This window comes from Alosa pseudoharengus, unplaced genomic scaffold, assembly GCF_046254945.1.
Source record: "Alosa pseudoharengus isolate Yale_2024_CS ecotype anadromous, Long Island Sound unplaced genomic scaffold, YU_APseudo_1.1 YU_APseudo_1.1_scf_14, whole genome shotgun sequence".
Taxonomy (NCBI): Eukaryota; Metazoa; Chordata; class Actinopteri; order Clupeiformes; family Clupeidae; genus Alosa; species Alosa pseudoharengus.
In genome coordinates this window covers 32,206,621-32,234,533 of record NW_027468609.1, presented here as the reverse complement: position 1 = coordinate 32,234,533, position 27,913 = coordinate 32,206,621, and the positions used below count along the sequence as shown (strand labels likewise).

Genomic DNA, 27,913 nt, shown 5'->3' with positions numbered 1-27,913 from the left:
CTTTAGAACTAACCCTTTCGGGAGTCCCTCCCTCCACTGTCCCGGCGAAGCAGAGTTGTTCAGTATATGCCCAATCGTCAGAGGGACTATGGTGGAAGGCTGGTAAAGATGGCGGCTCTCTCCGAGGATGGGAGGTACGGACTGAATTGTAGCCGACGGAATGCGAGCAAAATCACAGTATTGCACGTAAAACTGACGGAGACAGCCATACGAGCGCTAGAAAACTACCAAAACTGTAAGGTAAGTTGAATGAGAAAGCACGACAACTAAGGAGTAAACTGTTACCTACACTTTTTCTGAAGTTTTCTGGTCTGGAGTTGAGACATTTGCCACGCAGTTTGTTGACTGCTGCTGGATAACGGCGTTATTTCACATTAAGCACCACATCAAAAGTGACACTACTAGTTATGGATTGGAAATGATAATGTAAAGGCCACAGTGGAGTTTTAACTAACTGACAATTACTAACGACCCAACCGATCAACTAAGCCAAGTGGCAGCTCAGACGTTACGTTAAGCCAACACAGCACTGTGATAAGAATTTATGCATATGCCACCATATATCTTCTCTTATACTGATAACGTTAACATGAATCTAATTAAACTAATATGTCTCTCTTCCAGTCCATATGCCAAATGTAATCGATAGATGCACCGGAGTATAATTCGTTTTAAACAGTTATATCAGCAGGTTTGGGTTGTATTGGCGTGTAGCCAGCCTGCTAGCTCTAAATACTTGGTAAGGGTTAAGTTGCTAACATTTGCAACTAGTCGGCGTATTTTAATTTCATATACAACTTTAACGAGCTAACAACGTGGCAGTTCGACCAGAAAGTTAACGTTAATGTTAGGGCTCTGAAACCGGTTTTAAATGATCTTAGTCTGTAACGTTAGCAAGAGAACTAACATAGGTTAACATTAAGGCAAATAATGGCGGATCGATTGCCTTCTCGGACTGAAATTAGCCTCTTTAAAGGTAATTTTACAGCTGGTGAAAATAGTGACAAACGTTTCACTGCAGTGGCTTAGCGAGCTAGTTAGCTTTAGGGCTAACGATTGTGGTCAGACGTTAGATCCCCTGTAGCAAGTTTCAAATCCGCTATGCAAAGTTAGCCATCATTTGCAAGTAGCAGTAGCTAGATTGGTTGGTTAGCTGGCAATTGTGCTTATGACGCTAGTTTGACGTTGACCTAGCTAGCTGGCGACCGTGTTGAAGGCTGTTTGATAAGTAACGGTATGCCAAAGAGTGATCAATTTAGCTATATTTGGCTATGGGCCTGCACGCCAAAATGGGGGTCATTGTATATCTTACAAGAATGACAGAAGAATTTCGACAGTCCTGCGAAATTTGTTATAATACGACAGATTCGTTATTGATAACTCTGGCTTTATCCATCGAAAATGTCCCTGATGGTAACGTTCGTGTTACCGCAGCTATAATCTATATTGCTTGTTTGATCATTGACTTTAGGCTTAGAAAACTGGCAAACATTACAGCAGCTGTCTGACACAAACGTTAGCTAACTTTACCAAAATGTTAGCAATAGCTTGATTAAAAGTGCTTATCGGTCTTGTTTAAAGTTATGACTCTTACATACTCTACCAGCTAGCAGCTGGCATATTCTGATCTTTATGTCCCAAGATGGCATTTAGTGCGGCATAATTTGTAACTTAATTACTTGCCATGTTTAAATAACGTCAGTAGCATCAGTACATCAGCAGAATCATAGCACTATGTTCGACATGTAATTTTGTCGGCATGAACTTTTGAAACAGTTGCAGGTTAACAGATTAAATCCAAAACCCGAGTAATAGATGAATTTAACCGTAATCGATGGTGAGTTTGACAGCCAATAATAAAATAATTTGAAAGCATGAACGCAATCTAGTGCGAACGTACTCGTGGACCAGCTTGCCCCCTCTCGCTAAATGGAGCTTAGTACGTGTCATGCATTTAGCTGAAAGCTACTGAAAACTAGGCTATTAGCTGGATGTGTTGATAAAACAGGTTTAAGATAACCCTATTGCTAAATGGGCATAAAAATAATCTAAATGAATAACCATGACAATAGTTTACTTCAAAGTAAAATATAAAGAAATAAAAAAAATACTGCTGTTTTGGGCTACGTGCTATTTGCTACGGGAAAGTGCCGGTAGAAGTTGTCAAAGCCTTTTGTGCCATCAGCAAATTCAGTGTGCACAGACGACTGGTTACCTCGAAGGTATCTGATTTCTCGGAGGATTTTCTGAGGAAGGAAGTGACGTTGGACTGTTTAGTCATAATTTGTTGGACCAGTGAAAAGTCAGTGACTACGTGAGCAAGAGCCTGTCCAGAGAATAAACACTACTGGTCATCTCTTGATTTCAGTTAAGTCTATGTATGTCAACAGATTTTGTTCATAGTCACACCTTTGCTAGATTTCAACAAGAGGTAAACCGCCTCCAAAGGGGGAAAGTACTTTGGTGATTCCTTCTGTGTATTTTCTTGACATATTCAGGCCAATTGTCAAATGTTTCTATTAACCACATAGCTTGTCATTTAGATAAACATTTAGCAACAGTGTCTAACCCGTGTGATGGACTGATGCAATACAATTTAAGCTAGGCCTATTCTGTCATTGCTTTTCAGCAACAGTGAACTGTTTTGGTCTAAAAACTAACAAGCTAAAAAGGCTTACAGAATTCTTGCAAACAGCACCAACACAGTTGGCACTGACAAAAGCTCATTAGCATACCCACTGCTGTCTTTAGATGATCTAGTTGGTGATGTGCTGTGAAAGTTTTGCTTAGACATGTTTGCAGGGTGGTTTGTCCCAGGACACAGAACTGCATAGTGGAGAGCCTAAACAGCTTGTGGCAATCAGGTGTGTTAACTGTCATTGGAGTATGACTGTCATGGAAAAGAATCTGAAGATAATCCTAAAGCCTGTAAAACGGGACATTGACGTGAAGACCTGTCTGAATGTTATTAAAAAGATGCCATTGGACCTTCTTTAATCTGTAGTTGAAAAACTGACCGTACATATCCAGCCTATCCAGACATACTACGTTTAAGATGCTGTTTGCCATGTTTCAGCATCAGCAACCATCTATGTGCAGACTTGTAACAGGAAGCTTATTTACTTTTTTTCCAAAGAAGGGAGCATCAAACCGCAAGGTGTGCAAATGTTTATATTGCGTCGGATCATTTCATGAGTCCGTTCACTCTCGTTCGCTAACAGTAGATTTAGATAGCCTGCTCTTTAGGTTTCTGTCCTCTTGCTGTTTATTGTGTATGTAAACTAGATTACTGTGTTGGAGTGTTTTGAACACATGCATAGTTCAGAGGTCTCCTATGGTGCCATACTTGACTTTTCAAAATGTGTCTGCCTAGTTGGCCCTGGTGTGTGTATGAGCTTGGCACTGGGGAGTGTGTGTGTGTGTTTACAGTATCTCTTGCTGTGTTTGACTGCACACTCTATCACCCCCCACAAACACACCACACGGCCTTCTCTACCAGTTAATCATTGTTAATCTATCTGGCAATGAGACGAGGGTGGGCCAAGAGAGAGAATGCATGATCCACAATGTGCAGGGGCCAAGCCTTGCCCATGCGTTGGTGCATCTGTCACTGTGTCGTGTCATCTGATTGGCTACTGGAAAACTCCATCTGCCTCTTGTGTTGTGGTGAAGTGCACAGTAGCATGCCATGCCTGTAGCTCATACCACACTGTGGAGACGGTAAGCTCACCTGTGTGGATGTTTAAACTGTCTCGGATTCCTCCATGGATTTAACTTGAGACAGTTGTGTGAAACTTATCTTCGCCCCAGTCAGTGGAATGCTTTGAAGCGGCACTCCTCTGTCTACTTTAAAGCGCACAATGTCAGGCTTAAGGGAATCCGATCCAGGCCTTACATTTTAAAAAGGTGAGTATAATAATGCATTTATTGCATTACCCTGTCTATCTTCTCTGCCTGGTCTCTCCCCAGCTCACAACTCCTTGAACCCTCCATTACGCACACACACACTGGCCACCTTAGTCTGCTGACATTCATTAGGAATTTGTGTGGGCACGGAGCTCCTAGCTTTGCTGCTACCTTCTGTGGATGTCTGTGTGTGTAATGAGGAGCTGTGTCCAGGCTAGTTCTACAAGCTTCTGCTACTTATCAGTTTGGCTGCCATATAGCTGAGGCTACATGTTCATGTGAAGCCAATTGTTGCCTTCATGAGGCCCATAAACAAGAGCAGGCTCAAAGGGGATTAGCTCATGACAAGCGTTGACTGATTGCTGAATGCCACTTTGTCAGTGTGACCGCCTAAAGCGTTGGTTGATTTACACTTCGATTCATGCTCCACCTGAGCACGAGGAACTTCTAAAGCAGATTTCTACTCTCCGCTCTGATGTTTCAAAATGTCATGATCTGAGAGAAAATAAATTTGCATTTATCTGTCGCTCAGTTTCTCATGACATTTCCTTTTTGTCTTTTTTTTTTTGTCTTTTTCAGAATGTACCGTCCTCGCAGCCAACTATACATTTCCAGGGACTTCAAGGGGTGAGTCTTACTGATACCATTTAACCTGTTAGAGTGCAATAACAGTGTTAAGAAAAACTTTCACCGGAACTCAGGCCCTTCCCATTAAGTCCAGGGTTTCCCGCAGGAAATGTGTTAGTCAAGGTGGTAGGTCGTAGGTGTGTGTGTGTGTGTGTGTGTGTGGGGGGGGGGGGTCTGGTATCGGTTGCCATCCGAGCGGGGGGGAGTCTTGTATCGGTTGCCGTTGGTGGGGGGGGGTGTGTTGGCCTCTTGTTTGTGCGATACACTACAGACTCTGTATATTTAACAATTATTTATTAAACACTACATATTAAATAAATAACCAGCTTCTCAAAATAACAGTTAACAAAGTAACAACACCAAACAAACTATACAACAGTATACAAATATTTCAAAATATTTGTGCAATTTTAACAAAGACTATTACAAACTATAGAACAAGTGCAAAACAACAAAATGTGCAAAGGTGATCAGTCACTACTTATGGCAGAGCTGATAACTAGCATCATTGCAAGCCATCCTCCTTGGCTTTACAAAGATCATTTCAAGGGCCCTTTGGTAATTGCACTGTTTTACTATTGGACCATTAATGCTTATCTTCATGCAGGCTGTCAGACTGTTGACCTGCAGCCTGTTCCGCAAGTCTGTCCTGATCTATACACCGAGAGTGAATGAAGTTTAGATCATTTTATAGTTTTGTGTAATATGGATGGAATTTGAGCGCGGAACGCTTTTTAATTTAGAGCTCGGAGTGGCCGCTCTGTTCCGCTCCCATAGCGCTCACACCACGAGTCTGAGGCATGCCCAACTGTCTTTCTAATAAAACCAAGACCGTTAAATTTCAAAGATATTGGCCATATAGCCTAAGTTCGTTGATGGGGATGGAGTTAGCTAAATAATTTAGAAAGCATACGCGTAGGCACGGATCGGCCTGGACGGGCCTAGGCCCGTCTATTGACAGTCTTGCGCGTCCGGTTAGACGCGCAACGTTAACTAAAGGGATCAGTCGGGATTAATTGCCAAAAGAACAAAAATGACAAATCACGCAGTCGGCTAAACATTTTAAACTTGTGCCAAACGGATGAACCCAGCATCGGTGCGTCGCATAAATTAAAACACAAATTGAAGCAACAACTTGATCATTGGACAACCCTGCCACTAAACCTTTCCATAGGCCTGCAACGTTTATGACATAAAAAGTGGAATATGAACGCATTTAATCACACCTGACAATTAAACAGAGCTGTGGCTGTTCGAGATTTGACTGATTCTTGAACGAGGAGCGAGATCTTTGCACCGCTCAGCTCCGCTCACTAGCTCTGATTCGGAGGCATATCGCATATGTAAAGATTATAAAATCTGATTATTTTTCGATTCATAACACGTTTCTTATTACTTTTTAATGTGTTCTGCGGAGAACGGAGATTGGCGTTGGTCACGGTTTGGAATGAAAGGGAGAAAACAGGACAAGGTAACACGTTTTTTTTTTTTTTTTTACGACGTAGTTAAGGCGGCAGGATTGACTGCAAAGTGCTGCGGGAAACCCTGAAGTCAGTGAGATGTCTCGAGGCTTCGCCATGGGGCATTTGGCGTACACCTGCTCCACTTTGACAGCCATGTTGACCTGCAGGTTGCTAAATCACTCCAGTGTGTGTGTCCATATCGGCTCACTGCAGCCTCAGGTCAAATGTTGGCACAGTCGGCCGTGGCCTCTCCCAGGCCGGGGGGGGGGGGGGCTTGGACTGAGCCTTTCACTGCAGTGGACTTAAGCTGAGTCATTCTAACCCTACCACCATATGTGTGTATGTACGCACACACACATACACGTATGTACACACACAGTAGCCTTCCTCTCCCTAGTGAAGAGGTCTTCTGAGGGGCAAGAGTTGTCATGCGGGAGCCATACTGTTCCTTGCAAGAATGATAGAGAACATGCATGCACGCACACACTATGCAACTCCAGTCTGACAAACACCAAAAGTTCAGAAGCAATAGCTGGCCTCGTAGTCGTTAGCAGTGTTGTAGTCAAGTCACTATGCCTCGAGTCCGAGTCCAGGTTCGAGTACCCAGTGTTCAAGTCCGAGTCAAGTCCAAGTCATTAAAAACAAATTCCAAGTCGAGTCCACTACTCATCCGAGTCAAGTCCGAGTCGAGTCACTATTGATCCACGTCAAGTCCGAGTCGAGTCCCTATTGGTCAAGTCCAAGTCCAGCACTAAAGTAAGCATAGCCTACATGTCGTTCCATTTTTTTTCCATTGCAGATGAAATCCTTAAAAGCAAAACGGACAATCTTCTGTCTCCAAGCAGGGATGCCATCACTTGTGTGAAAGTAGTATTGCCAAATTTCTTGCCAAAACCAATGTGTTGTATTTATTATATCGGAGAGAATACCATACCATAGCCATACCATAGCCTATAGGCCTACTCCTAATAAATGAGCAATCCACATCCCAATCACACAGGCCATTAAGTCACATTATGCTGACAATTGTATAGGCAGTGTTGTAGAAGTTCATACTTCACAAGAGCTAGATGGACGTTGGGACAGAAACAGAGCAGGGCCCGTCTTGGTAGCTTCTTTCTGACTCCCGTGACGTGAGGCTACCGGCAACTGCATAATTATGTTATCACTTCACTGACACTATGGAGACCTATTTCACGTCAACAATAGAGATGAAAACTAGCTTTCGGTTAACGGAGATGTGGATCATCTTTGCGCAACAGGCCACATTCTACGTTCATTTCAGCGAGATGAGTGAAATAAATGTTTTTTTTAAGCTGCCATCGCCATAGGCTACTATTTGCTACGATATTCACCTGTTAGAAATAGAACACGTTGCTATTTCCTTTTTTTCGTGCAGTGGATTAGGCTATCAAATCGCTCGTTTTAACAGTAACAGTAATCCAGTTCATTCGTGATTTTAAATGTAGTTGTTTCTGGCCTACCCACGAGAGGTTCAGTTTGTCAGTTTCACTTGCGCAGACACGTAGGCCTGCATTGACACTACATGGACACTCTACTAGGCAATTTAATGTTATGCTTCTATATTTTATGACACCAAAATTAAGAAGTATGCTATATCTTGATCGGGAAAACTTTTAGTTTATTTTTCTTACATCCGATAATAGCCTGCTGCAAATTAACAGACAGAAGCACGGCAGGGCACGCCCCGAATGAAAATGAATGAATGGAACCTCGCTTCTCGCGTCAGTCAGGGAAAACACTGTTCACTAAGTCACGATGATCAGCTATCCAGCAGCAGTGTGTGTTGTTTAGCCTAGGCTGAGTGTAATCTTAGGTAATGTTATGTCATGTATGATAACTAATATTGCCTGGCAATTGCCTACTACATTGAAATAGCGGCGGCCATATCTCCAGGCATTTTGGTGTTAAAGTTAACGTTAGTTTGCTTTGCATGTGAACATTATGTGACTTGCGATGTACTGTACGACACGAAGCAGTAGCCTAACATTCCCTTGAACTAAAATTAGTATTACGTATAATTTAGATATTAAAATCATATAGCAAATTATAGCCTAATGACATACTACTATTATAGCCTTATGATATATTACAAAAAAAAGTCGAGTCCTCAACGAGTCATCGCGAGTGCGAATGCACGAGTCCGAGTCCAAGTTCGACTCATTCAGTGCTCAAGTCCAAGTCAAGTCACGAGTCTCTAAATTTAGCTAATGACTCGGACTCGAGTACTACAACACTGGTCGTTAGATAAGGAAATTGGGGAAATTGTTTATTGCATGTGTCCTCTCTGGTGGGGCCACTTCTGTAGATAACCTGTTAGCCACCTAATTTGTCTGCATCATGAGCTTGTGGTTCAAGCTATAGGTTGAAGAAGTCTGTGTGAGTGTAATAGAATAGAGCAGTGAGTGTTAACTGAGAGGAAGGGCTATTTATGGTGGCCTGTGGGTCGAGTCCCAGACACCACCACTCAGCCATGCCCCCCCCCCCCTCTACACCCCCCTGCTCCTGTGAAAGTGACTGGCTGCTCTTTGAACTCCAGGAAGAGTTCAGCCCAGGAACGGCTATAAATACTATAGCAACCAGATAGGCTGGAAGACCCCCTCGCAAACAATATCGGTCAAACACAGCCACCCACATATGACCACAAATAAACATAACCCCGTACACTAGCACCACCCCTATGGCCATAAACACCTACTCTTGACTAGCACCATATATGAACATCAGAGCGCATGCACGCATGCAGACGCACCTCATGGATGACCACTGACATACCACATAGGTTTGATCACAAAAGCACACATGCATCTCTGCATTCATATCCATCTGAATGTAAAGGACACAGTGTGAAGTTACAAAGCAGGCAGTGGTATTTTTGTGTGTGTGTGCACTGGCGGATTATGACCTGACTATTTTGTTCCTGCAGCGTATTAAAATTCCCCGGATGGATGCCCCTGACAGCGCTAACTTTGATTTCTACTTGTCAAATGTTGGCAAGGATAACCCTCAGGGCAGCTTCGAGTGTATCCACCAGTACATGTCCAGGTATGAACACACACACACACTAGCTAGCCCTTCAACACACACACACCCGCCGTAACTGTCATCACCGCAGCACACCTGTTCTGCACACCCGCAGCTAAACCACACACCTTCTCAACAAGTCTGTACTGTTCAAACCAAATCATTAACCTATCCAAACCCTTGTACACCTGTAGTCTACACCCAAGTCACACTGAGCAGTGTGTTGAAAATGTAATGATTGCGACACCAAGAAAGTCCCTCAGTCATCATAGCTGTGATGAGGCTGTGCTTGCTGTCTTGCCAGCCTGTTTGCGATGGTCTAAGGGTTCAAAATGCTAAATCATTAAATTGACAACACAAAAAAAACGAGTTACGCAAACATGTTTCCAAACATGCTTCCTTTTTATGGCAATTGGTTACTGAGCTTCCAGCCTCCTTTTGGGTAACCCTGTGTTTTACGTTACTACGTAACACGTTACGTTTACGTAACACTATGAATTGTAGGTAATTCCCTTGAGTAAAGTGTTCATATACGCCGACTTGGGGAAAGGGTGCGAGCGAGTCCTCAAGCACTTCACAATTTTGCAGTGGGACAGCCCTAAGCCCTCACAAAGTTTGCGGGAACGTGCTTCAAAGTGTGTGAGTGCGTCAGGGAAGAAATTGGGATTGGGCCGGAGAGAGTCACGGAATTCAACACGTGTAGCCAAAAGAAATGCACAAATGATTGTGGCCCGTCTATTGTATTAGCTTAAATTAGCAGGAACAATTAACAATAGCTGTAGTTCACATTGCAATAACATTAAAAGTACCAATTCAAATCAAAATGATAGCCTTAAGCTTCCATTGTAAAAGCATATAGGCCAAGATCCGCATGCGGCGTGTCCGTCCGTTCCCATCTGTTACCACGCAGAGGCACTTTGCAGTGGAGTGACTCTGAAGCCACACATACATGTGAAAGTGCAGGGAGTAGCATATCACCTTGGCTACTGGTAGATGCCCTGCTCATGGCTTTTCTCATGTGGTTGGGTGCTCCTTTTGGTCACCTAGGCTACTTTCAGGTGGAAATGACATGTAAAAGAGGTTGCAGTGTGTTATTTCAGCATGATGACATGAATCATGATTACTAATACCAAACAGTCTGTACTCCAGAGAAATAAGGAAATCTCTGCAGCCTGTTGATCCTCATTGTCTCATGGTATCATGGGTGACATGGCTAGTTACATGGCTATTATCTGTTTGTGGTAATGAAATGCACTCAATCAGCATTCGTATCATTTCTATTAATATTTTACATTATTTTATAATTATTTACATTGAAATTGACTATATTTATTGAATGAGTGCCCTGTTGGTCTGTCCATCCACCCTACAGTTCTGGCACCCCGCACCTGGCGTCTCTGGGCACGATACAGGACAAGATCACTGTCTGTGCCACCAGCGAGTCCTATCAGGTGACCCGCGAGCGCATGACGCAGGTCGAGGAGGACTCGCGCAAGAAGAGCACCAAAGTCATCAAGCCTGGTGGCCAATTCAGAGGTACCTGCCCTGAAACACACACACACACACACTCACTCAGACACGCATGTAAAAAATGTAAACATTACATGTGTATGCAAAAAAAATATTCTGTGTTGTGTAAACACACAACACACAGAGGTCACTTTACAGTGACGCTACCACCCATCATCACTTAATAGTAATTAAGGCCCCATTCCTACCTGACTGACGGGACCTCCACCACACACTCCATGTGTCGCTGCCCCTGGTTGGCTTTCCCCCTGCGACTCCCACAGCCCTGCCTGGGATTGGTTTGAATTAGTCTGGTTCCACACACCCGGGGGGTATTCCATCAACCTGGCTAATGAAGGCGGCGCTTAACAGAAATAGCCTGACTTGAACTAGCGTAGATTTTCACTTGGGGCTGAAGCCGTTCCATTAACTCAAGTTAGCGGCATCTTGGCCTCGTTTATTCAAGCGAGGTTTAAGTCAGCTTCATCTCTGCTCGTGCACAAAGTAGAACAGTAGGCCAAAACAGTAGATTGACGAAAAGAGGATATATGTCGTAAAATTAAGACAATACTAGACGATTTCTGTTCGATTTGGCAAGCGCCATCTACAGGATTTTCATCGAAAGTCATCAAATTTAACATCGAGAGAAAAGAATAGATTGCCTACAGAAATTGGAGAATAATGAAAGCATACATTTGAAACAACAATGTTAATGGTTTGAAATCAATTGCGAGTTTGATTGGCTTCACTCTTGAACACATAGACTATATGCTTGAACAAAACGAGTGAATGAATAAATAGTATAAACTCAAAAACAACTTATGGATATTCAAAACTATCTATAGCTTACGTTCTTAGATTAAAAGTGTTCACTCCAAATTATTGTCTAGGTGTAGGTGGTCATAAAATAAATTAGTATCAACATAATAGCCTATTGTCTCCCATAAGTCCCAAAGTGTTTGAAATAAAATAATCTGAAATGCAATGGCTTTCAATTCAATTTATGCCTAGTATTTAATCTGTGTAGCACACAGTTGATTTGACATTCATGAACAATCGTCGACACATGAAGCAGTTTTAATTACTAGCTGCATAGGCTACAGAATTATCCTTTGGCTTGCATCAGATATAATATAGCCCACTGGCAAAGCTGTCACTGAACAGCCTACCAAATGTACATGACCCTTTATCAGCAGTAGACATATGTCTTTCATCAAAGATTATAACTAAAATGCCATTATCAAGGTGATCAACTATGTAGCCTTAATATTTCGTATGGGAAGCGAATCTGCGAACACGCAAGAATGTAATTCCTTTACTATGCCGTCCCGCTGCACGTTACACCACCACCGAACGTAAGTGACGCTGAGTAGCAAGATTCCTAGAACCACACGCATGTGAAGTTAAAACATTTTTAATCGCAAAATCTTCATACATTCTTTGGAGCTAGTGAATGTGTAAATCCATGCTTGATGACACTGTCGGGAAAAAAACATTTCTAGGCCTACTTCTATTTTTGAAGTTGTAGGCTACAGGTGACGAGAGCACAGGTTGACGGAACCATCTTTTTGGACTCGTTTTCCGACTGATTGTTTTTTTTTTGCAACACAGCTTAATTTAGCTTGAAAGTTAACCTGCTACGGACCAGGTTAGTTCTGTGGCATAAATTCCCATAGTTACCAAGCTGGGATTCACGTTAACCACACTAATGGAATGGAATTCTCACTAAAATTAGCGAGGCTTATCGAAATAAGCCAGGTTTGGCCTTTAGCGAGGTTGATGGAATACCCTCCCAGTCTCTGGAGCCACCCGGCCATCAGCATCTCTCTCTCTCTCTGAGCAACGCTGGAATTTCATGTTAGCAATGCTTGTCATATATTTGTCGGTGCATTAGAGAAACTCGTCTGCGGTGTTTGTTTGGCATGTAGACGGCCTGAGGAGTTTCTCTAATGCATTGACAGTTCTATCTAGCGTGTTATGCAAACACACACACCCTCATATGCACGATGGGTACTGGGAAATCAGGTGTCTGGCTGAGACTGGTCTGTGAGATTAAGGTCAGTGAGATGAACAAAGTGAAAGTTAATCCCATTACACTCAAGTGATCTCTCTTGCTTACCTTTCTCTCTCTCCATCTCAGTCTCGCCAATACCCCCCCCCCCCCCACCCCCTTCTCATGGAACTCTGCTCAGTGATTGGGGAGGGAAGGAGAGAGACAGTCATGAAACTGAGAGCTGCACAGTGGATAATCTGTTGCAAGCCTCTTCAATTGTTTTGCATAGCCGGGCTATCTTTTTCGGTGTGTTATGTGCCTGCCTGCCTGTCTCTGTCTCACCTGCCAGAGGTATTTTTAGTGGCTGCTCTCTCTCTCTCTGTGTTTGTGTGTGTGTGTGTGTGACAGAGAGAGAAGTGCTTGGACTAAGCGGTAATTTGCGTGTGGGTCAGAGCAGAGGCTATAAACATAAATAGCCAGTAGATCACCTCGCGTTAAAATTCTCTGTGTGGCGAAAAATGTGTGGCGGTGGCGCCGTCTCTCCCACACAGCCATGTGCTGTATGAGTGAAGATGCTGCTCTTACAAAAGAATGTTAGAGCCCATCTCCCCTCTCTCTCGCTCTGTCTCTCTCTCTTGCTCTGTCTCACTTTCTCGCTCTGTCTCTCTCTCTCTCTCTCTCTCTCGCTCTGTCTCTCTCATTTGTTTTTTCTCCTCTGTTGCTTCCTAGATGAGTTAGTTGTGCAGGAGTGTGGTTCCCATTGGGCCAAGCACACAGCTGCTCTTTATACAGTTTCAGTCTCAACACCTGGGAGCTGGCGCATGGGCACACACACACACACACACACACACACACACACACACCCTGCTGCAGTCTCAGTGTCTCTCTGAAAACGAGAAAAGTCAGTTACTCATCCCCTAATCGGTTTCAGCCTCTTGGGGCTTTGCATGAAGAAGCAGCAGCCAGTGAGAGGGGAATGGGGGGTTGGGGTTGGAGAAAAGTGTGAGAGAAAATTGAGAACGAGTGAGAGAAAAGTGGTTTGGAGCAGGGAGGAGGAGACGCCAGTTCTCTGGAAGTCAGGCCTGGGCTTGTGCCACGTCCCAGAATTACACCAGAAAGGAGGAACAGTAATGTTGTCCACCAGGCTTCTGACATCCAAATTGTACACACACACACACACACACACACACACACACACACACACACAGTGCCTAAATCAGATAATGAGTAATTCCAACCGCTCTGGACGTTCCTGCTATTGAAACTTAGCATTCCGTGGCGGCGAACGTGAGCACCAGGTGCGGGAACATGTGCAGATATCCTTGCTGGGCCACTACGAGGAAGCCGGAAGGCTTCCTTTAAAGAGACGAGAGCAAGAGGGAGGGAGGGAGGGAAGGAAGCTACTCATTGGCTTTATCTGTAAACCATGCCTGGCGTTTAATGTCCAATCGAGTTGCGTTATGTCACATGCGCTAGGTAATGCGCTTAAGCGGTGACACAAGAGATTCACCTGCTTCCTGGGCAGTGAGACGGCAGAAACCGTGCGTCTGGTGTGTGTGTCTTGTAGTGGGTCACTTGGCACCCGTCATGGTGAAGAATATCTGGTTTGTGCCCTTAATCCATTAAAGAGCTTTTTGAATTTCATAACGGGGAAAGTGAACGCTAAGGTGTGCGAAACTAAGCCACAGTTGGAGCGAGGCCACAAGGAACCATTTGTCTGTTATATAACTAGCTTAGAGGTGGGCAGAGATGCAAAGGAGAGCAGGGAATTTCATCCATTTCGTTAAGACGCAATCTCATCCCGTTTCTTGGTATCCCTTATGTGACGATGTGCAGATTTGTTAACGTATGGGAGAGCAGCCGGACTGCTGAGGCCTGGCTGTAAATGCACACCTGTGCACTCTTACAGATTAGCGAACCTTGTGCCTTCATCAGCAAACACACATAAGCGCATGGCTTATGCGCACACACACACACACACACACACACACACACACTCACTCACTCACTCACTCACTCACTCACTCACTCACTGTTGCTTTTCAGGTATTGAAATCCTGTCACTGCTCAAATTCCACAGAGCTCGGCATTTTATTCTTTTATCATTTGTTGATCGCATTCAGGTGCTGAAACTGTGTTTTCTGATTTCACTTGTGTGGCAGGTAATTTTATTGACACTGTTAGAGTATTCTTGCTAGGCTAGAGCAGGGATTTGTGTGAATTTTATTATACCAGTTAAAGAAGTCACTAAACACACAGGTTTGTTCATGCATCACAGTTAACATGGTACATGGTAACGCCTGTCTTCTTAACCTGCTCACATAGTAACCTCTCCCACTCACCCCCTCCCCCCTTCACCAGGTAAAACCGTTCAGATGCGCAAGCCGGCGCCCTCTGCCCCGGACCCAGTCCCCGAGCGCAAGCGCTCCACGCCCATCAACCCAGCTAGCACCATCCGCAAGTGCCTGACCAACAACCCGGTAGCGCAGCGGCCGTACCGGGACCGCGTGATCCACCTGCTGGCCCTGCGTTCCTACAAGAAGCTGGAGGTGCTGGCGCGCCTGCAGCGCGACGGGGTCAGCCAGAAGGACCGCAGCTCGCTGGGCAGCACCCTGCAACAGGTGGGCATGGAATGGGCATTGGGGGGAGGGGGTGTGTGGGGGAGGGTGATGGGAAGGTGAAGTGGGGCACAGGAAGATGGGAACGGAAGTGGCGTGCTTTGTTAGATTGGCTCAGGCCTCCAGCAATGCCAAAAGGAGGGCGAGTAGGATCATAAGATAAAGGTGATGAAGGCTGAAACCCGTGGGTGCTAACGTCTGTTGCTACCACATCTCTGAAATTGGAGGAGATAGATGTTTAGTTACTGCACAGTGCCTGCTTGTTGTTACATGGTGAGGAGTGGAAAGGGAACTGACATTAAAAGGGAAGACAGCAGGCGTGTGTGTGTGTGTGTGTGTGTGTGTGTGTGTGCGCGCCAAAGCTGCCATCTTTGCCCATATAAGGAGATCAGGTTGCTAATCAAAGCTAACTACTTATTTCAAGTTGCACTGCAAGTTAGCTCTGTGGTAGCAAAAAAGCAAAGTTTGCGTCTAAACATACTGAAGATTACAGAACGAAACCACTCGAAGGCAGATGACAAGTGTGTAGGGCAAAACATCTGCATTTCACCTTATATGGGCAAAGATGGAAGCGTTTTTGTAGGGGAACTTCAGAGGTTAATTTGGGTCTTAATGTCGCCCGTAGTTTTTACTGTGTGGCCCATGGCGTCCGTGACGAGCCACTTCTGGGTCCGGTTGACTGTACTGAAGCTGTGTGGAAGCTTTAGTGAGAGTGGTTGCTCACTGCAGTTTATGCATATTGAATCAGAAAAACCAAACAGGTCATTCTCTGTCTATAGCAAAAACAGGCTGTGCAAGCAAGCAAGCAGTGTTGGAGTGTTATGTCAATCCTGCTGTTGACGGCTTATTACGCAGTAATACGTTAGAAGTATACACATGACTTGCACTGCTACATAACTTGAAGTGTTGCTTAAGGGATAATCACGTGTGTTACACTTGAATTCCAGTGTCGCCAAGTTGCCGCAGTGACTGGTTTGTTGAGTTGTTTATGTGCGTCTGTCTTTTGTCAGTGTATGTCTGTATGCACAGGTATGTTGCTCTTGCACCGCAAGACCTAATAATGGCTTGAGGGCCAGCCTTTGAAGGGGTTGCTGTTAATCAGGTCCATGCAGTTATGCTGTGTCTGTCTATCTCTGTCTTTTTCTCACTGAAAGGGTCACTTTCCCCCACATATTCTTTACAGCATGTCCTCGAGCATGTTGAACTAATCAGCCTGGATGAAGGCGTGAACGAGTCTGTGTTTATGATTTGAGGCTACAGTGCGAGTCCTTTCAGCGTAGCCAGGCTTGGGCCACACAAAGGCCTGCATTCACCCCTAATTAAAGCCACGGGATGAGTTAAGAGCTATACATTGAACCACTCACTCATACCCCCACTGGATAGAGAGAGACACACACACTCACGTTCACACACACACACACTCGCTCTCTGTGTTTTCTCCTATTTAGATCTTGCCTATGCAATCTGCAGGTGCGCGCGCACACACACACACTGAAAAAGTAGTCAAAAAAAGAGAGGTGGGGGGAGGGGGGTGTATACAAACGCAGTGCACATGGCTTGGGGAATGTTGTTAATGTACTTTAACATCTCGTGCGCGCGCGTGTGTGTGTGTGTGTGTGTGTGTGGTTGAGAGTACAATGCTGACTTGTTCAGGGATTTGTGTGGTCAAGTTTAGTTTTGGGTCGGCGTGTCCTTAAATACACTTAATTTAGCAGAGCGACCGGTTTCAGCGGTAGGGAAGCACAACCCCCACATTCTGAATGTAGAAGTCCTGAAGCTGCACGAACTGAGGCACTCTCAAATAGACCCGTTGAACAGTATAGCCGTGCTTTTACGCGCAAAGGCTCGGTGACCGTGCATGCTTGCGGTCAACTTAACGTCTTCAGATGGAATTTGATCCAGTGGCACCCGTCCCCCAGCATATCATTTACAGTATTATGCAATAAATTTGATTCCAGAGTTTGTGTTGAGATCTGTGTATTTTGCTCCACTTCTGCAAACATGTCTGTCCAGAGCCCACAACTGGCTCTTCCAAGTCAAACCAATGTGGTTTAATTGATTCTATTTTGATGGCCATTATGGTTCATTCTCTGCCTGATGTAGACCACTGTGGGATTGGTTAGGCCTGTGTCTGAGTGTTGTTGGTTGACTTATTGAGCAGTCTTTTATTTTGTTTCCCTTGTTTGGAAGGGGGGGGGGGGGGGGGTGTTGGAAGAATTTGAAACCGCGGACGGATTGGAGGGGGAAACTCGATAGCCCTCCCCTTGCCAGCACTCTGCATCTATTTTTAGTCTCTTCCTCTCCACTCTCCGCGTGTGTGTGTTGCTAAAATGACATTTTGCAATATATTGACTTGGGGAATATTGCCACGGAATTTTAGAAACATCTACTGGGTTAGCACTGTGGCATGTGTCTGGTGTCCATAATGTCTGTAAAAGTTCTGGGGACTTTTAGTGGTGTGTGTGTGTGTGTGTGTTGGTCGGCTGGTTGTGTTCCTGTCCCGCCCAGTTTTTGGAGCTTTGCTTGCTGGTTACCCGTTATGGTAATACTAGTGTTTTGACTATAAGGGACTGGGAGTTGCTTAGAACAGTAATGACAGCTGGCACGTCGAGGTGTGTGTGTGTGTGTGTGTGTGAGCGAAAAGGTTAAGTGTGTGTTGGTAATAAGGCCTGCTGCTGTCTCCTGAGTGTGCATAGGGCAAAAATATACTTGATAAGAAACTGAGAGCTTGGCCTAGTGTCTGAGGTCAAGGTTCACGCAAGCTTCTGTGTATCTATCCATCCATCCACCCATGCATGCAGACATGATAGTGAAATTCTAACGGCTGCTGTTGATCCTTCCTGTGGTGGCTGAAAGTGAAAGGCCTTGCCTGTGTCCATAATGTTTTGCGTGTGTGTTCTGTGACAGGTGGCCAACTTGAACCCCAAGGACAATTCGTACTCTCTAAAGGACTTCATCTACCGCGAGGTGCAAAGGGACTGGCCCGGCTACAACGAAGATGAGCGCACGCAGCTGGAGCGGCTTCTGACCCGGTATGTGCACGCACGCACACACACACACACACACACACACATATACACACACACATACACACACACACACACACACACACACACACAGACATACACACACACACACACAGAGAGAGGTAACTGTTAAATCACATAACAATAGCACAAATGGTCGTCTGGGGAAATGTGCAGCCGTCTCCTCTGCCCTATTAATAATACACACTCGCTCACCATTATGTGGTTGGGCCGCACCGCGCCACACCTACAGTCACAGGTAATCCAAACCCAAGCACACCTGGAGAGGATTTCTGCTCGCTGGACCCACAGCTCATTTTCCATGGTAACTCAACATGGTTGGTCCCAAAGGGCCTTTGTGGAGATGAGCTTACAGTCCAGCCCTGCGTTAACCCACCCGAGCCAGCTGCTCCCAATCCTAAAGAGGGCTTACAAGGGCTCTCTACAGACCCATTCCCCTGTGTACAGTGTGTGGGGGTGGAGGGGGTTCCGTTCTCTCTGTCTGACAGCGATGCGATCCCCCATCAGGCTTCTCATCTCCCAGCTAATGATTGGTCAGCGCCAGTCCTTCTCTATCTGATCTCACAGACGCCATCATCGTCTCGTTCTAGTCCTCATTATCAGCCCTGTTCCCCGCTGATTAGCCGCTGCTCACCAAACCTGTTGAAAGGCACAAATTACAATATCAATGCAATAAAGTGCCTTAAGAGCCCTGTAGCAAGAGTCCTTATCGCCTGAAATGATGATCTTATTACTGGGGCCTCTTAAGTTGTTAAGCCAGTTTGCTGTGCAAATGTTTTCTCCATTTGCGACTCCCGTAGGCCGCTGTGCTAGCGTAGCCTGCCTGTGTGATTTGCATGAAAGAGACCATGGTTGGGCTATGAAAGGGCCCCTTTTTTCCACGTGAAAAGCCTAGGCTTGTGTTTTCTGTCAGTAGCTCCCTCTCTGGGAGAGACTCTATATTTAAACTTGTAGAGTGCACAACCTCAGCAAAGAAAAATGGGTGTGTTATTTTCTGTGTGTTTGTAAATTTGTCACTGCTCAAAGGGTACTCTTGTTTACAGGAAGGGTATTCTGCCGGAGAGCCTGCCATCCACCAGTCCACCAAAGGAGTCAGTCCCCACGTCCCCACAGGTGAGGCACACACGTGCACACACACAGTCCCCTAAAGGGACATTTGCATGTATGTGAACCTGTAATCTCACACCTGAAGGTAGTATGTATGAAGCTGTTCATCTGATCCTCTTATCTCCCCCACCACACACACACACACACACACAGCAGAAACGCCAGCTGGAGGGTGACTTCATCGACCCTTTGATGCCCAGGAAGCCGCGCATCTCCCACCTCTCCAGCCGAGCCCCTTCCACCACCGCCCCACCCCCTCCTCCCCCCACCTCCCTCTCCTACTCCACCTCCTCCTCCTCCTCCTCCTCCGACCGGCGCTCTAGCGCGGCGCCTCCGCCCCCTCCCCCCTCGGCGGCCTGCCCCGGGCCGGCCGCCTCCTCCTCGTCCTCGTCCTCGTCCCGCCCGCCGCCCACCGGCTCCACCTCCAACTCGCCCAGCACGCCCGAGGGCCGCGGCTCGCAAGACCTGCCCCTGGACCAGAGCTCCACCTGCGCCGAGGCGGCCGACCGCTACGACCGCCCGCCGCTGCTGCCGCTGCCGGCGTCCGCCACCGCCGCCGCCGCCTCCTCCTCCTCCCGCGCCCACTCGCCCAGCCCCCCCCCTTCCTCCGTCAGGCCCGCCCACGCTCCTCCTCCTCCGCCTCCCTCTGCCGCCCACGCGCTCCCCAACGCCCGCGCCTCCCCCGACAGCGGCGTCAGCAGCAGCAGCAGCAAGAAGCCCAAGAAGAAGTCCAAGAAGCATAAAGAGAAGGAGCGCGAGAGGGAGCGGGAGCGCGGGAGGGAGGAGAAGAGGGAGAGGAGGATAGAGGAGCGGAGGGAGGAGGAGAAGGCCACGGTGGTGGTGACCACGGAGGAGGACGAGAGGCCCAGGAAGAAGCACCGCACGGAGGAGAAGCACACGCCGGCCCACAGGAGTCCCAGCTCCGAACACGAAGGTATGGACCGTGTGTGTGTGCACACATAAGTGTATGAGTGTGTTCAGGAGAGATTGATTGCACTGTGTGTGTGTGTACGTAGATGTTGCACTGTTTCTTGAGGTGTGGATTTGTGCACTCGTGTGTGTGTGTGTGTGTGTGTGTGTGTGGAACTGTTGAGAGTGTGTGTGTGGAACTGTTGAGAGTGTGTGTGTGGAACTGTTGAGAGTGTGTGTGTGTGAGTGCTGGCGCGTTGTGGGCTATGTCCCTAGTGCAGCAGTAACGCTTCGTGCACACAGTGCCCCAAGATTGCTGAGCTGCTTGGATGGCAGCTACCAACCCCCCCCCCCCCCACCTGCCTGCAGCTAACGGGAGTCGTGCTCCAGCACCTCTCCTGTCGGCCATCTGGACCACGATCTGCATTCTGATTATCACAACAAATCTGCTCCGTGTGTGTGTCTGAAATGCAGACACACAAGGGAATACACTCACAGGCTTTCGCTTGTCCATGTCCCTTCTATCAGAGCTGAGCTACTGGTGCGTGTGTGCGCACGATTTATAATGTTAGCCTGTATGTGTCTGTGTACTTACAGATGGGAAAGACAGGACTGTCCACTCCACAGAAGTGTCCAGTGCACCACTCACCCCAGACTACATCACGTGAGTACACGTCCAGTCCTTCATCATTCTTGCTGTCGTTACATTCCAATTCACACGTCCAGTCCTTCACCGTTCTTTTTGTGGTTACATTCCAATTCCTGGGTATTCCTAGCTCTGACTCATTCAATGCGGTAGATGGTGTCTGGACTCTGAGTGCATACTAATGAGGAGAATGCCATCACCTAGTCTGGCTGCATACAAATCCTGAGCATTCAGAGTCATAGTTACACCGAGCAGACAATATAACAATGTAAATAACTCATAACACCTTGGGTTTTTGTTTCTTTATTGTCTGTTACACTTGCTTGGTGTTACCGCTCTAGACTACATTCCACACACACACACACACACACACACAGCTCTTCATCTTGCAGAAGGTTGTGCTGTCTTGTGAAGGGTGAGCGTCCCTGCAGGCAATGATGAGTATGGGAAGTAATTGTAGGTTAAATTGTTAGGTGGTTTAAAAGCGATCATACTTTACACATTTAAACTGTGACCTGAATTATAAATGCTTAAACCTCAGGTGATGTAAGTGTGAGCGAATGTGTGTTTGCATGCATACGCTTTAATAGATTTCAGTCTTTCCCCAGGCTCTTCATTTATGTCAGTCAGCAGGTTCTGCAGCTCCACACACACACACACACACACACACACACACACACACACACACACGGCACCTGTTGTTGAAGAGCCTACAGCTCTCTGTACTTTCCACTCAGTCACAACACTTCACTGTGTTTCACAGTCAGTAATGGACAGTAGATGTGTGTACTCACAGTGGAGCAGACAGCAGGCATATGACTTCAATATTTATGAATACGTTGTGCTAAAAAAGGCTTTTCTCCAACGGTTGTCTAGTCAAAATAGCACATAACTCTCTCCCCCCCCCCCTTCTCCCACTCAGTAAGTACCCAGCAGTGGTGTCTACGGACCAGAGGCAGCGCTACAAGGACGACTTCAACTCCGAGTACGACGAGTACCGCGTGCTGCACGCCCGGGTGGACGGCATCAACCGCCGCTTCACCCAGCTGGACGCCCAGTGCCGCCGCCTCACGCCGGGATCCAAAGAGTACCAGGTGGGTCGGCACGCCACCAGAACTAGTGGAGCTACGACCCTAGTGCATGGTGTGGGATATGTGATAAAACGATAGTTTCATCAGCTGTATATCTGTTAAACTGTTCTCTGTGTCTGTGGCCCATGCAGGAGGTGCACGAGGAGGTGCTGCAAGAGTACAAGAAGATGAAACAGGTGAGTGTTTATTCAGTCACCTTACAGTGACCGGCTGCATTGTCTTGTCATTGTCTTGTCGTCTTTGAGATTTGTTGCGGTTTACAAGCTTAGCATCACTCATCAGTGTCATCAGTCAAGGCGTCAGTGGGCTTAGCCTTGCATTATTTGCATTCCTGTGTGTGTTTGAGAGATGATTCGAATGGACAGAATGGAAATTTGGAATTTGTGGGGTTATTTGTTGACTTTCACCTAAGAAGACCTAAGAATAACAGTGAGATGGCGGAAGTTTAAAGCGTGCTGAGAGAGAGGGCCAGTTGTGATGTGAGTGTGGTGTTGCTGATGCCCGTCTCTGGTCTGTCCCCCCCCCCCAGCACAACCCAAACTACTACGAGGAGAAGCAACGCTGCGAGTACCTGCACAACAAGCTGGCCCACATCAAGCGACTCATCGCAGAGTTCGACCAGCGGCGGGCCCAGTCCTGGCGCTAGCGGCCGGTGGCGAGGATGGGGGACGGGGGCGGGGGGGGGGGGGGGGAGGAGTGCCAGGGGACCACTACACCGGGATGCCCAAACCTTCATTTCAAAGTGTGAGAGCGAGGCGGGGGTGATATGGAAGAGGTAAAAAGAACTCCCTTCCCTCCGTGACCCCACCCCCCAATACACCTCCTCCTCCTGCCTCACACACTCTCCTTTGGTCTGTAAGATGCCTCCCCACCCCACACTCTCCTCTTTTCTCTATTACTCGTTCTCCTCCCAAAGGTACTGTTGCCATGGCAATGGCGGAGGAACACCCCTGTGATGTCATAATCATAGAGATGGGAGTTGGTGGAGCTTCACTCTGCAAATCTTTTTGAAGGACTATACAAGAGAAAAAAAAACCTATATGAAAAAAAAATTAAACTTATTTTTTTCGAAAAGCAAAAAAAGAATATATTCTATCTGTAGCTACCTGTATTTTGAGAGAAGAACGGAGGAAAGATGTATTTAATTTTTGTTTTTGGAGCAAAGAGGAGAAGGAAGGCTACAATGGAGGAGTGTTGCCAAGCGACCCATATGTCCAGCGCAATCTCTCTGTTAGAATCATTTCTTTCCTCAGAGCAATGCAATACCTGCAGGCCTTACCTGATCAGGGGACTTCCTGAAGCCTTTTGCACAGGAGAGGGTATGCGATGTGATATTGTGTGTGTGCGCGTGCGTGTGCACGCACGTGTGTGTGTGTGTGTGTGAGAGAGAGAGAGAGAGAGTGGGTGGGTGGGTGGGGTGGCAACTAGGAGCCCATTAGCCCCCAACACAGGTGGCTTCTGGAACCATGACTCCTGACATTAGATGCCGTCAGGAAGCTGCATCAGTATTTAGGCCTGGTGAGGGGCGTGTGTGTGTGTGTGGGAGAGAGCGCGAGTAAGAGGTAAGCAAGCGATGGGAGGGGAAAGGCGAGCCGTGCCTTAACGCTGTGTGTGTGTGTAGGTGCGTGTGTCTGTGTGTGTATTTACACTCGCCTGACTCCTGATTCACCAGGCCCTTGCGGAGGAACTACTACAACCCAAGAATGGGTCAGACATTCGCATTCGGAAGTGATGTGGTGTTTGTGCGTGTGTGTCTTGTGTGTATGAACCAGCCAGTCTGAATGATGGATCCAATGGATAGGATATAGATATATTTGTGGGGGGGGGGGGGTGGCAGAGGAATGGTCAGAAGGAGAATGTGAGTGAGTGTGTGGGTGCTGGTGAAGTGGGATGCTAGCGGGTGGGTTGCAAAAAGCATGAAAAAGGAAAAATGGAAAAAAAAGCTGCTAAAGTCTTGTTTCGGTCGAGCCAGAGCACTCGGGATCAATCTGGCTAGTGTTACATGTTCTTAAAGTGGCCAGAAGTGGCGCATTATGCGCTGTTTAACAGAGGAACGTGTGTGTGTGTGTGTGTTGGGGATTGGGTTGGGGGGCAATGTGAAAGTGTAGAGCTGGTATAGAGGATGGTGGGGTGGGGGCACAGAAACAGCCACAGCCACCACAGGCATATGTGTTTACCAATGTGGTATTCTCTCTTTAATTATTCCAGAAGTTTCAGAGCAGAATTATTTATGAATAGCAATATTATCACTTATTAAAATGTTTTTGTTTGGCTCTTGGATTAAAGTATTGGCTGATTTATGTTGAAATGAAATGGACAGTAAAAATGAGTCCTTTATTCTCTGCTTTCATTGTTTAAAAGAAGCAACTTAATGCTTAAGGGAAACATGTTTACAGAGTCCTGAGTTATTATGGTGATTAAGGTATTTGCCAAGAAGACATGAAGTGAAATGATGATGATGACAAATGCCCAAAGAGCTGAATAAAGTGCATTCATGGCTTCAGTCAGTCTTTGAGACACCATGGGGATAAATGTGTGTTGGTCCCCCTCCCCTCCCTCCCCACAAAGAATATTCAGCCCATATTTAGGATGTTTTTGTTCATCACTTGTAACGTTCCATTTGTTTTTACTTTTATTTCTTTTTTTTTTTTTACCAAATAATAATAATTTTCCCTGTGCACAAAGATTTGGCATATGACTCACTGGTTCAAAGAAGAAAAAATCTTCAACACTGATTGACTAGCACTGCCTGGGATAGTTGGAGGGGGGGGGGGGGGTAGGTAGGTAGAGTGCTCTTACTTGAGACACCATCAGACTGAAGCCCATTGGAATCTGCTACTGCAGGAGCATCCTCGGTGTCTTTTGGCTACAGTGCGATCTGACTGATTCTCGAGCTTCCAAACAACACTAAATGTTCACCTGAATGTTGGTTCATTGTGAATTGTTCTAAAAGTTGTGAATGCCATTTTAATGATCAGCAGTCCATGTTGAGACCTGGAAAGGACATTCTGATGTCAGTGAGGCCAAGCCAGTGACATTGGCATACAGCTCTCGTGATAAGAGGATGCAACCCTTGCCCTCATGAAGCTTTTTTTGTTTTTGTTTTTGGGTGGTCTTTTATTTTTGCACAAGAATATCCAAGGGATTGTCCAATTTGCAGGGTGTGACCCAGCCAAAATATGCATTTTTGTTTTAAAGGTTAATGTGCCAACTTAACCTGGACTAAGGGCCATGTCTTCAGCTCCTTCGGACCTCCCTCAGCTTCCATCTCAGCTGTGGTGCTGTGTGTGTGTGTGTGCCGCGAGACCACAGCTGTGGCTGAGAGGTCGTTCCCTGGAGGACAAAGGTGCTGAGTTGTCTTAAAAAAAAAAAAAATGTCACGTGGGTTGAAGAGATGAGGGGAAAGGCCTGGGAGCTGCAGAAATGACTCAGTCGACTATTTACACATGTTGGGTTTGGAAGTTTACTGGAGTCTTTTTTACATGGTTTCCTTTCTTTCTTGATTGCTTTTTGGAAGAGAAGGAAGTGGGATAAGTCCCACTACATGCCATTATTAGAGATGTTAATTTGTGGTGGAACAGGTTGCAAAATAATCTCCTTACATCTCTTCAAAGCAGTGTCATCTCTTTTTTTTGTCTTTTTTTTTAGTGGCAGAAAGGTTGTCAAATGAGGGTGTTTCCAAGCTGCCCACCTGAAAACACAAATGAGTTCAATAAAATGTGAACTTGTCAAACATAATAGGCCTAATGCGTTTGTCTGTGTTAACCTTGTTTACTGAATGACAACTCACTCTGACTGCAGGCTTTTCTAAAACCTTGCCTGTCGACACTAAACCAGGTGGCTCCAATTTTGAGATTTCTTCATAGCCAGTAATTTTGTCATGATTGCTCCCAGGGTTTATCATTACAGCTTCTAACGTCAAGAGAAACTATTCTTAATGTGCGTCATAATCATGCATACCCTCACACTATTGCAGTTTTCCTCCTTTGTTGGAGACACAAGTCTTGAGCAGTTTGCCTTTCCCAGTGGCCAGGTTCCCAGTTGTTAGGCAGGACCAAGACCTGATGAACTGCAGAGACTGAGGAAAGATCTGTCCTCCCCTTCCAGTTTGTGATGGACCAACGTGAAGCACTGATCATTTTAACAGAAATGGCAAAGAATGTCTGCTTTTTGTAGCTGTCATTAATGATGCAAAGCACAAAGCTGACTTAAAAAGTAGACAAAATCACTGGGAAATGTTTTCCAAGAGGCAGCATTTCAAATCAGATGTCATTCAATTTGAAAGTCACTATTAACGTGATGTGATGCTTTCAGCCATTACAGTGTCAGAAATTCCAATAATCACTGTGTTCAGACCATCAATCTTGTCCAGGCCGAGCAACCACACCACATCTACAAAGGGTACAGCTGAGCTGTATTCAGTTGACTGAAAACACATCGCAGTCCACTAAATTAGTGAAATTATCCTCAAACAATTTCAAATAAGCTTGACTCAACTGTACTCCTACTCAACTGTACTGAATGCACTGTGCTGATAGCACAGATACTGACCTTGGTGTGTGTCTATTTGCAACTCAATCAGGTATGACGAGGGCCTTGCGTAATTCCCTTATGACTACACGCCCCACCTGGAGCCAAGAGTCCTTTCAAAATATCCACCACTGCCAAAGACCTTGGTAAAATCGTCTCAAAAGACCTGTGCACCTGAGTAGTGAGCTTCGGGGTCCAACTGCTGCTCCTATACTCTTCCATTCCAAGTGTTTTCTTTAAATAAATTAATGTCACCAATTATTCAATGAACTGTATATTAAAATAAGTAACCAGACTGAATTCCCTCCCAGGTGTTGGCCCCACTCTCGTCCACTCACAAAGGGCATTTCTTATAAATGTTTCTAACTTTGCAGTGTGCTCTCATATCTGACATTCTGCAACAAGCTATCAATTTCAGCAAGCAGATGACATAAGTGACCGGCACTGTTCTTGGGACTCGTGTGTTCATGGAGTTGGAGAAAAATAACTGATTAGTATCTTATATGGCAGTAAATGTCAGAGAATATTGGATCTGTATTGAAAATGGTCTGTTTCTCTCATTATTTAGGACATGGCAGAAGTCACTGACAGAATAACTGCTTGGGGGAATAAGTGGAAAATTCCCATCTCTGTCAGCCCCACATTCTGAACTGGCAGTCTCTTCTAGGATGGTGTGTTTATTGTCCATTACGTGGGTGCAATGAATTCCTCAGATTACCTGTATGGGAACTTGGATGCTAGTTACGGTATACATACAAATGAATGGCAGATGTGGATCTGCCCAGGCTGACCCTATGTCTGACACAATACAAAATGGAGGGTGAACTACAGATGGACCAAACATTTTTTATTTCTGTAGATTTTTTTTATTATTATTATTTTTGGAGAATGTGTTTGTGGTTAGACTACTAACTGACTGATTCAAAATGATTCAAGTCACAAATTGAGATGCAGGAACATAAGCACAGTTCCCCTTATTGCATTTTACAGGACTAGCGCTACCTTTCTCTAGATCTACACAGTAATTTCCCTCTGGGGATGAATAAAGTAATCTATCTATCTATCTATCTTTACTTTAGGTTCTATAAATTCCATATCATTTTGGTATGATATAGGCCTACTCTTCATTTACTTGCCCTAGTAGGCCCAGAGCAGAAGATTACAGAAGAAAAATAATCTAGGTAGGCCTTTTGCAGTCAGCCATAAATTCCAAGGGCACCGAGGTCACATAGTGAAGTAAACTCATTGCCTACATCAAGCCATTTATTTTCCTGGTATGCAATTCTCTAAAGTGCAATGAGACATGTTGTGAAATTTAATTGAAAATTGAAATTGTATAAGCACTTTTTGGACTTGCATTTGCAGTCTCTACTAGTGCTTATCTGGAGTTATCATGACAGGTTACGTTTGACTTTTATTTTG

The 27,913-nt window shown here is 45.7% G+C and overlaps 1 protein-coding gene across 1 annotated transcript; it reads left to right on the top strand.

Moving 5' to 3' along the window:
* The first annotated feature begins 51 nt into the window (after nucleotides 1–51).
* Nucleotides 52–22,607, top strand: ell2 (elongation factor for RNA polymerase II 2). Its single transcript, XM_076284700.1, has 12 exons — nucleotides 52–240; nucleotides 4,486–4,533; nucleotides 8,944–9,062; nucleotides 10,414–10,577; nucleotides 14,905–15,164; nucleotides 18,069–18,193; nucleotides 19,252–19,321; nucleotides 19,469–20,249; nucleotides 20,822–20,888; nucleotides 21,793–21,964; nucleotides 22,093–22,137; nucleotides 22,491–22,607. The coding sequence occupies exons 1-12, from the start codon at nucleotides 67–69 to the stop codon at nucleotides 22,605–22,607; spliced, it is 2,142 nt and encodes a 713-aa protein (XP_076140815.1). The 5' UTR covers nucleotides 52–66.
* Nucleotides 22,608–27,913: the final 5,306 nt, after the last annotated feature.

Excerpts from the sequence above, each read along its gene's own strand:
- ell2 (XM_076284700.1), top strand. The coding sequence starts at position 67 with ATGCCCAATCGTCAGAGGGACTATGGTGGAAGGCTGGTAAAGATGGCG. Across the intron at positions 4,534-8,943 it reads ATTTCCAGGGACTTCAAGGG|CGTATTAAAATTCCCCGGAT; the intron begins GTGAGTCTTACT and ends TTGTTCCTGCAG. Across the intron at positions 19,322-19,468 it reads CAGTCCCCACGTCCCCACAG|CAGAAACGCCAGCTGGAGGG; the intron begins GTGAGGCACACA and ends ACACACACACAG.